This window comes from Micropterus dolomieu, linkage group LG10 (genome assembly GCF_021292245.1).
Source record: "Micropterus dolomieu isolate WLL.071019.BEF.003 ecotype Adirondacks linkage group LG10, ASM2129224v1, whole genome shotgun sequence".
NCBI lineage: Eukaryota > Metazoa > Chordata > Actinopteri > Centrarchiformes > Centrarchidae > Micropterus > Micropterus dolomieu.
In genome coordinates, this window is record NC_060159.1 from 5,683,054 (window position 1) to 5,694,020 (window position 10,967).

The following is a 10,967-nucleotide window of genomic DNA, read 5'->3' on the forward strand; positions in this document are numbered from 1 at the left end:
AGGAGGATTTTCAACAAACACAACATCCCTGTGTTTTTTAAACCCAAGAACACACTAAGACAGATGCTGGTACACCCCAAAGACCGCACACCCAAACACAAGAAAAGCAATCTAGTGTATGCGGTCCAATGCAGTGAGGAATGCACAGACCTGTATATTGGGGAGACTAAACAACCACTACACAAACGCATGGCTCAACACAGAAGGGCCAACTCCTCAGGTCAAGACTCTGCAGTCTACTTACATCTGAAGGACAGAGGACACTCGTTTGAGGACCACCAGGTGCACATTTTAGACAGAGAAGATGGATGGTTTGAAAGAGGTGTCAAGGAAGCATCTACACCAGGGTTGAGAAGCCGTCATTGAACAGGGGAGGGGGTCTACGCCACCACTTATCCCCCACTTACAATGCTGTCCTTTCATCACTTCCCAGGAACCTGAACAAGCATTTCCACCTGGATTCAGGTGAAGATAACAACAATGGTCATTCAGACTTGGCCACGGGTGGCTCTAATGACCATGAGGACTGTCGTTACCACAGCCAGGAGCACTAACGAACCAGCGGTATTGACGATCCTAGCTAATGATCCCACGGAGGTTAAATAGCTAGCCTACCAGTCAGTCAGAACTGTAAAAGTCTCTTGGATGAGGGAAGAAACGTTTTCTAAATGTCTTTTTTTCTTCTACAAAGTCCAGTTGCCTTTGACCTCAACCTTTGTTGGATAACTATGACCTGGATGACTGAGAAACTGCACAGACACACACACAAAATGCATTACATAGCCCCTAACCCTACCCTTGACCCATTTGTAACCTGAAAACCTTTTAAAAAGCATCTCTAACTGAGGGGACCTCAATTTTTGTTCCCACGGTGACATGAGTCCATAAGTTAGTGTGCATTCGGGTTGAAGTCCCCACCATGATATAAAAACATGATAAATGTACACACATTTAGTACATACGCACAAAGACAAATATTTATACAATAATTTTAACAACAATCATTTTTCCTTGAAAAGTCTGTGTTAAATGGGGTTGAAAGTGGACTTTAGCAGTAATTGAAAAGTCATTAATGTTATGTTCATGTGAAATCGGTGGACAGCTTGTCAATAAATGCCATAAATGCTGACTCCTGTCGCTCAATGCTGTCTTCAGCCCCTCACCCCCTTGAGGTCAACCAGCAGAAATTATTTGATTACTTGAAAGCTACATAAACCCTTTTCCCCCCTACTTTTATAAGTATTAAACTTGCTTTTGACACAAAACAAACACATTAATGTCTCATTAAACTTTTTTTTTTTTTTTTACTATTATCGGTTTCCTTTATTGCATTAGTGGGTCTGGATAATGAGCTGTGCAAACTCACAGCATCTAAATTGATATTGCTAAATGACCCCAACATATAGAGCACTCCAAAACAGTCAGTAACACTAGTCAAATTAAAAAGTCTTTATAATATCAAAGCAAGAAAATTATTATAAGACACAAGTTTATTATGAGCAGAACATAAATGACTGTTTCCTCCTGCAGGTACTCAGAACGCAGTAACACAAAGTGTGTGGGAATCACAATCGAGACGCGGCCTGACTACTGCCTGAAGCGACACCTCAGTGACATGCTGGGCTATGGCTGCACACGGCTGGAGATAGGAGTCCAGAGTGTGTATGAAGATGTGGCCCGCGACACCAACAGGTCAGTAGGTCAGGGCGGAATGAGCGGACGGATGTAGATAAGAAAGCAGGTCTAATGGTGGGATGGATAGATTAGTGTTTACCTTCAGGCTTTATGATTTAACAGTGTTTTTGTACATGTGTGTTTCTTCCAGAGGCCACACGGTACGAGCTGTTTGCGAGTCCTTCCACCTTTCAAAGGACGCCGGCTTCAAAGTAGTCGCCCACATGATGCCAGATCTGCCTAACGTTGGCATGGAGAGGGATGTGGAGCAGTTTATAGTAAGCATTCACAAATATGGTTGTTATTTTTAACATTTTTGACGTAACATCTTTTCTGGCTGCCAGGACTCTACTAGTAAGACCACACAGCTGTCCAACAGTCTTAGCTTAGTTAGTAATAAATTGTTGTTGTAACAGTGTTTCAGGGTGAGGGGCTGTACAAGGGAACTGTTTCTAAACAGTGATGTCATGATTGTTATGTCTTGATTTGAATTTGAAAACTACATGTTAATCCTAAGAAATAATTACTGCATACCAAATGTGACCCCACAGCAGTAGCATAGAAGACCATATAACATTGGCATTATACTCTGCATAGCATTGGGTGAAGTTGTAATACTGACCAAATGGATAGTTGTATGATCACATTTCTCATTCTTTTTATTTAGCTTGAAGGCATAATGTGTTGATGTTTTCATTTGATCCTTTATTGCAAATTACTCTGTAGAGTCTACGTTTTGATAGTGATGAATGAGGTATCACCACTGATCATGGTGTACAGATACATGTGATGGATTAACAATAAGGGTGCAATGAATAGCCACAGCCGTGCGTAATGACGGTTGCTCTTGTGCTGATGTGGCACAACAGGCAAAATGTCATTTCTTCTTTGCTGTTCTTTTCATTTACAGGAGTAAAGAGGGAGGAAAGTGATGGACAAGCATTTTATTTGTACATTAGATTCCAAAAAAAGTCTCCTCATTATCTTAAAAAAAGGACTAGTTTGTATCCTTAATTTGCTTTACGACCCTCAGCTCCATAATGGTCATCACTGTCCTTTCTTCTCTCTTTCTTTCTCCTCTCAGACTCATCTGAAAACTGAAATATACAATAAAACTTAATTAATAGTCGAGTCCCAATATGGACATGCTACACATCGTTAGATCGGTTAGATTCTCCACAATTCAATAGTTCTGCTCATTCAGGTGGAAACAATGAGCTAAAGTCTAATTCATTAAGATTTACCGCTGGTGGTACAAGAGAAAACAAGAACTCTGTTATCTTTGAAGGGCTCGTAAAGTTTGAATGTGTCTGTTCCTTGATTATTTATATTCCTTCGGTCTGTAAGGGTCCCAAATATAGGAAGGGTCAATTCAGTGATTTTAGCAAATAAAAGGCCAGGCTATTAATCAAAGTTTCACGGTAAATGAATCAGCTTGTACAGTATGTGTACAGTACAGAGTTGTACACTAGTTTAGACAAAGCTTGCACCTGATGTTCTCAACACTGGACAAGTAGGCAGTAATGTCCAATTTTTCTTCTACAAAGTCCAGTTGCCCTTGACCTCAACCTTCGTTGGACAACTATGACCTGGATGACTGAGAACCTTCACAGACACATAGGCAGTAATGACATGCAGCTTTTTACGTTACATAGCAACTAAAGAACGTACTGTTAGCTTTCCTGCTCAGCTCACAGACCAGAATCTGAAGCACAGGGCAGATGTTGGCTGGCACTAACCGTCTTTTCACTTCACTTTTCCAGCAGTTGGGGAAACAACAGACAGACTTTTCTTAACGGACACACTGTGACCTACACTGTACATTTACTGCCAGCTTACTGCTAATGTTTTCCTCCGTCCCGCAGGTTTTCATCGTCACTTTCTGCCGCTCTGTCTCTCTCATTTGCTCACCCACGCGCTCGCTACGCACACACATGACGCACTGCCCTAAAAGACCTAACTTATGCTACTCTGTCACGTAGATGTCCTTTAAATGAGGAAGCTAGCCAAGCGTTGAGTGTTACTGGGTGAGTGAAAATCAGTAGTTGCACATTGATGATGTTAAATGTCAGTAGCGGCAGTCATTTAGTCAATAAATATATAAGGCAAACCTTCATATTTCTCTTTGTGTAGAGTGACTCAGGCTACAATGTCTGTATTGTAGTTTTTCTTTTTATATAGCAGAGAGCTACTGCTTTCAGAGCGAGTTTTTTGGGTCTTTTTTGTAGCTTTTGACAGTTTAATAGTGTAGATACAGACAGGAAAGAGAGAGAGAGAGGGTGAGACATGCAACAAAGTTCCTTGTCAGAAATCCAGTCAGGGATATTACATGGTCATAACCACTAGATCACCAGGATACCCATCAAAACACCATCTAAAAGTTGGCTGGATTGGAAACAAGTCAGTCACTGCATAGTGTGTATTCCTCTTAAAGTTGGCAAGCCATCCGTAGGCGGAATACATGCATTTGTTTAAGAATAAAAGGGTAAATATACAGTATATCCTAACTGCAGTGATTAGAGCTAGAAGTCAGGTCCATTTTATATGACACAAACTAAAATCCTACTAGTAACAGTAACAAAATGAGTAAAAACTCAAGAATGACAATACCAGTAAAGTTATGCACCAAGCTGATGATTAAGTTTATTGTTTGTGACATTAGCAATCTTGTCGTCGTCTTTTGCTTGGCATCAGGGTGCGTCATCAGTACTTATCTCACAGTGGTATAGTAACAAGTAAGTCCTAAATGTAGCAACTTAAAATAGAAATGGAAAAGCTGTGACAGTTGACTCACAGTCGCAACTGTGATGTGACTCCAGAAAATCCTGTCAGATGTCTCTCAACAGCAGGCTCACTTTACACCTCTGATTGGAAACCGCTATAATATGAATGTGCAGAATCAGACAATGCTTCTTCCCAACGTGCCTGACTGTAGGATGTAAATGAAGGCTCAGTTTGAGGCTGTGCACAATTTCAGCTCATTTGGTTTGTTTTTACATTGATAAAACAGAAATCAAATGATTAAGACCAGAATGAAGGAAAATAATAGATATTACTAATTGGTGCAGGTGAGACACACCCCTGTGGCTCTTATCAAAATGTCACTCATTGTCTTAGAACCAGCATTAGTGACAATTTCTCTCACCTTTTCCTGGTAATTCAACAGTTTTTTATTGCAGTTTCTGATTACTGGCAGTGTGCTGATTCACAGGGCTTTGCATTTACAATGGAGGTGAAAAGTTCAAAACCCTGATTTTCCTGTAATGAGCTATAAATGAAACAAGAAAATACAACAAAAAAAGAGATGCAACATTCAGATGGAAAGTGGAAGCAGTTTAGTTCTGCTCAGGGGAGCTGACTGGCAAAGCGTAAGATTATGTCAACGCCAAGCCGGCTAAATGTATTTTCTGCATTGTGTGGTTCTCTAATCACAATATGGAGGCTGAGCTTTTGGAAAATGACGACAAACGTCTGGTGGGCGACTGTGTTGCCATAAAGTTAAAAGAGTAGTGTGACATTTTTTCGAAAATACTCTTTTTCACTTTCTTGCTGCAAGTTAGGTGAGAAGATCAATACTCTCTCATGTTTGTGTGTGAAGGATGTGCCACATACTTAACATAGAGCCAGGAGATTGTTAGCTTAGCATAAAGCCTGGAAGCACAGGGAAGCAGCAAGCCTGTACATAGTTAAAAAACAAGACTAAGAGTCTGCAGCAGTCTACAGCCATGCTAGCAGTTTTGTGAGGCTTTTATGGGCTGATATTTGTGTCAGTAGAATCTGAATTTGAATTATTTAGATCTGAATTTGGATTGCTTGAATTTGAAATTGAATTTGATTTCAGACTAATAAATTACATTTCAAATTATACTATTCAAATTCAGTTTTTCAATACAGTTAATCAAGGTAAACAATACAAATTCAAATGACACTATTCAGAATCAGTTTTTTAAAATGCAATTGTTCAAGTTGCAAGGGGCAATTTAAATTCAGATTCTACTGACAGAAATATCAGCCCATAGGCTTAGGCACAGCAGTACTTTGAGTTTAATACTAATGCTATCATGCTCACACTGACAATGCCAACATGCTGATACTAGCATTAGATTTGCTATTAGATGAATAAAAAGTTTGACCCAATGATGTCGAGAGATAAAAGGTTAAGGGATCAACAAGTTCAACCAGAATGTGTGTAGTTCTGGTGTAGCAATTCATGCAATAGCTGTCAAAATATTTCACTCAAAACCACAGCTCTCAACCTGCTGGTGATGGTAGAGGAAATGTAGGATGTACGATTTGTCCTCTGGGGACCATGAATGCATGTAGAAAATGTCATGGCATTCCATCTAATAGTTGCTTTAACTATGGACAAAACCAAAATGTGAAACTATTGCTGGAAGAAGACCACTTTCCGTTGACTTTACCTTTCTCGGAGATCACTGATTTTAAGTGTTGATATAGCCGATCACAGTGCACAGCTGTCTCTTTTACTTGTGTTTATATGTGTTTCGTCAGGTGAATTTGCGATCATAAGATGATAATTTGATCAGCTGCCCAATGCACATATATACTGTGCATATGTACACACACACACACACACACATTATGCTGTGGGTGATCTCGGAGAGCAGGAAAGGACAGAATGGAGATTTAATGAGGTGAGACTCAGCAGAGAAACCAAAATGTCTGCCCCACTGCTGACCAGATGTCAGCTGTGATGCACAAGTTTTGTTTTTTAATCACAGAAAGAGGACAAGAAATTGAACCATTGTCTTATTGATTTTCCTGAACGCCAGATCAGATGCTGAAGTTATTTAAAGTTGTGGGAAAGCAAAGCACTATTTCAGTCTCTCTTGGAGGTTAGTTAGTAGGGGTGGCGATGGACGATGGTGGAGAAGACACATGCCTTTGGTGTGAGAGACCCGGGTTCAATTCCTCATGTGACACATCCATCAATGTATCCCTGAGCAAGACATTTAACCCCTAGTTGCTCCAGAGGTCTGCATCCTCTGACATATATAGCAATTGTAAGCTGTGGGTAAATGTAATGTAATGTTGTAGTTGACTGAGGAAAGTGGGGATGTACTCATGAAGGCTTTCAGGACACGTCCACCCTTCTGAGCATCACAGAAAAAGATTTAAAGTTGTGGAATGGAGTCTGTGTCTTCCTGCAGATTTGTTACATTACATCTGTGTGTGTGCCTGTGTGTTTGTGTTTACTGAAGCACTTCTAGGTGTCTGTTAATGTGTGTTTGATGGTAATATGGAGGGCAGCAGCAGGTCAGCACAGAGAGAGGAAGCTGATTAAATGTGTATTTGGCCCTCAGAGTACCTTTCTTTGATTTCCTGTAACACTTCCACTGTCACTTCTCCTCTCTCTACATTTAATTTCTTCCTTTGTTGCTGTCTCTCAGCCGACAGTCACAATATTTCCTCTCTCCTATTTCTTTATTTGGCTCTTTCCCTTCATGCTTTTCAGTCCTCTCCGTTATCTGTCACTTTAACTTTTTCTTCTTTCCTCTCCAGTCGTAACTCTCTCTTCTGTTCTGTCAAGCAGTCTCTTTTCTTCCCATCTCTCCTGTCACTTCATCCATCTCCTCTCTCTCGTCGCTGTCCTCTTCGCCTGCCTCTCTCCCCACTCCTCTCTTATTACGCTGACACTTTCAGATGATACAACTTGTGTGTGGCTCCCCTTTGCTCCTCCTCATCATATCTAATCTTCCATTTCACACTTTGTGCTAGTGAGTGAGGAAACATATGCAGGTCCCTTAAAATCTTCACTCTGGGATCCAAACTAAGCGTCTCCAGGATTTTTCCAGGGATCCATAAAATTCACAGCTACACTTCGAACACAGGGTGCAAATGGAAAGAAATACAGGAAGTGGAAGTGGTGGAAAATATTAGAAAAAGCTGGAAGGAATAAGGTAGAGATGAATATAGTTTTTTATTTGGACCTCAGAATCATGGGACAGATTTATGTTCTTAACAAGTTAGTGTATGCCTCAGTCCAGGATTTGGCCTCAATTAAAGGAGAATTTATTTATGCTTTTCCATATTTCATGACTCCTCAGATTTCCTCCTGTTCTGAACACTCTGTTTTCAACAGCTTTTTCTACTAACGGCTCCGTTTGATGACACACGGAGCAGGTATTCCATGTATGGTCCAAGGTTATTATAGTTTTGGATTTTTCATTAGTTTTTATTTTTATTTTGGATTTTTGGATTATTCAGGATGCCAAGCTCAGTTCAGTCCAGTTTAGTTTTTTCACAAAACATTGAAATACAAGTACAATCATAAGAAAAAATGCAGATTTGTGAAAAGGGACACCATTTTTTAAGCTATCTAAAGCTTGTACATAGGGGCCCAAACACTAAGCAAATATTGATATTGGAAGTACTAATACATTGTTTAAATAAATACTACAAATAAATGAAGCACATGCAATCTACAGTATAATTTCTAACCTAAATACAGAAAACCATAAGCACTAACTACCCTAATCGTAGTGCCGCATGCGTGTAGTCGATATTGACTACCAGCTATATACTTTAGCCTCGAAAACCAAGCTGCATTCTAACATTAACTTAGTTCTCCTTAACTAGGCTCCTTACATGCTTGCTAATAACCTTTTTTAAAGCTGGCAGTTTTGTGTTGGACAGATTTGTGCAGCTGTGCTCAGGAAGGAGATGGAGAGAGAGTGAGAGGGACGAGCAAGAGGATGTGTTAAGTTAGCCTCCCCCTAACGTTACATGAGGCTCTCCTCGCCACAGCAGTCGCCCCCTGCTATGCTGTGACAGCCACACGGCACGCAGCGTGCCAGCTTTTCATGCAGAAGACAAAAGCATAACACACCCGTGGCTCACCAACAGGTGCCTATCGGCTAGTCACCGCGCGCACCGCTGAACTGCCGGTCCGTCCAGACCAACTGCCCCGCAACGTCAGTTCCCCCGGCTTCACATCAACCCGAAATGTTTGGCATATGTAGATCGTATTAAATAAATAAATAAACGATAACTAAGGACGTTTACTCTTTCTTTTAAGTTAGTTTTAATTAGTTTTGCAAACCTAAAATAAAGTTTTAGTTAGTTATCGTTTTTTTTGTAAAGCTTCGTTTTTGTTTCTATTTTAGTCAACGACAATGTTTTTTCACATCTAGTTTTCATTATTTCGACCTTGGTAAGGTAATTTACACCGCTCTGTACCGCTCAGGGCAACAACGGCCTGGTGACATGCTTCAGGTCTTGGCCAATCAGAAGATTGTGGGCTTTGAGAGGGTGGGCCTTAAAGAGACAGGAGCATTTACAACTTGTTTCAGACAGAGGCTGAAATGAAGGGCCAGTATAAGATAGAAAAAGATTTTTTTGAACAAAGTTAAAACCCTGTGGGGTTTTGGCCTTTTCTTTGTTTACAAGAAAATTCAACAGTGCACCTTTAACCTAAATTTGTATTAATTTGTGTTAAATTTGTATATTAAGTTAAAACTCTTAAGGACATGTGTTTAGTAGTGTTAGTGTCCCCTAATTTTGTATGCATTTATGTGATGGCCAACAATACGTACAGTAAGTAATTGCCAATTTAATTAGTGTCAAAGTCCATGTTTGGCTTTGGTTGCTTGGTAAAGTTTTTGGTAATTAGACTTTTTTTTTTTTTTTACTGTTACGGACTGGGGACATGTTTAGAGTGTAAATACAAATTTGGTGAACACCATTTAACCAAGCTTGATCAGGTGAGATATTGAGGATTTGCATGTAAAGAGTTTACTCTTGGACATCAAATATGGACCAGCCATCCACAAATAACTGACCAATCACAGGCTTTAGTTTTGATCACGCAGTGAGAAACCGCTTCTTAACATGGTCATTGTTGCAGATGAGCGTTTTCACTGCACTACATTGCCACCATCTATGTTTTCTGGATGTGGCTAAATTGTTTTGATTTGGTTGCATACTACCTTTTTTTTGTTTGTTTGTTTTTTAAGGCATCCAGAGTAAAGACCTTGAACTGCTCTAATCATTAATTTTCTACTAACAACGGATCAAAAGTCTACATGTTGTGTGGTTGCTTGTAGTGGTGAAGCCAGAGAATAGTCACCTGGCTTTGCAGTTATCTTCAGCTCTAGGTCGCAACTGTATTGTCATTTTCAGCAGCAACTACGGGCTGCTTTCAGCAACAAAAAGATGTTACCTGTCCAGCACTAAACAGCAGACAGACAATGTTAGAGATGGCCTACAAAAAGAAAATATCATGTTCTTCAGCTACACTATGTAGCTGAAGAACATGCTGAAGAAAATATCATGTTCTTCAGCTACACTATGTAGCTGAAGAACATGCTGAAGAAAATATCATGTTCTTCAGCTACACTATGTAGCTGAAGAACATGATATTTTCTTTTTGTAGGATTTCAAAGTTGCAAGATCCAAAATGAATTTGACCCAGGGCCACTCTGCATGAATGGGAACACGTAGTAGACTGTACCAGTTTTCACCCGATTGTCAGCCATCAACATAATATTAAAGATGCTATAATCACATAAAAGTCTACACATAGGGGCTTAAGTAAAACAATTTTGTTGACTGGATGAAATATCTGTAAGAATATTTGTAAACTCAAGACTGAGCAAAATAATTGTGGTGATAATTTCAGCCATAATTGTGCAGCCCGTCCTACACTAAGACTCCAGCTGCCCTGTGACCCTTAAAAGGATTAAGTAGGAAACTATAATGAATGGACGGCATGAATAGATTTTATTTGCTGGCAGTATCCAGTTGAGAACGGGAAGCAAATGCCGCAAATATGATGCAAATAGCAGCCAGGGTTTCAGTGGAGGGATGTTTACTTAAATATAAAACAACCAATTCCGTGAAAATTGATAATGATAAGTCCATTCAGGCCTGGAGCTCTTCGCAACTGGTTGCCAGCATGAGGAAGCAGGGATCTCTTAATTTTCTCTTCTGTTTGCATTAATCACATTCATTCAGCATGCGTCCTTTTCAGCCCTTTTCTCTTGCTTCTGTGTGTTATCCTGAGCAGCCTGGATGACCGCAGTAGCAGAGCAGCTGCAGCAGCAGGAGAATGTTGCATCCTCCTTGCGTCTATCATGGTTGTCCTGATAAAGAAATTCGATTACAATTTCCTCTCAGCTTGAGATCTTCTCTCACTTATCTCTTGTGTACAGATGCTCTCTGTCCCGGGGGAGGCGTCCTTAACAGGGTTCTTCTCCACCGACCAACAGGAGCTCTGATATGAGATCCAAAATGGTAGCAGGTGCAAAATCCCAGAAATAGTGTCTAGTCTC

The 10,967-nt window shown here is 40.2% G+C and overlaps 1 protein-coding gene across 1 annotated transcript in view; it reads left to right on the forward strand.

Moving 5' to 3' along the window:
- elp3 (elongator acetyltransferase complex subunit 3) overlaps nucleotides 1–10,967 on the forward strand; it is a 27,095-nt gene that overhangs the window by 7,866 nt on the left and 8,262 nt on the right. The window contains exons 8-9 of the mRNA XM_046060423.1: nucleotides 1,531–1,692; nucleotides 1,826–1,952. Of these exons, the coding sequence (XP_045916379.1) occupies nucleotides 1,531–1,692; nucleotides 1,826–1,952 (289 nt within the window). The remainder of the gene's footprint in view (nucleotides 1–1,530; nucleotides 1,693–1,825; nucleotides 1,953–10,967) is intronic.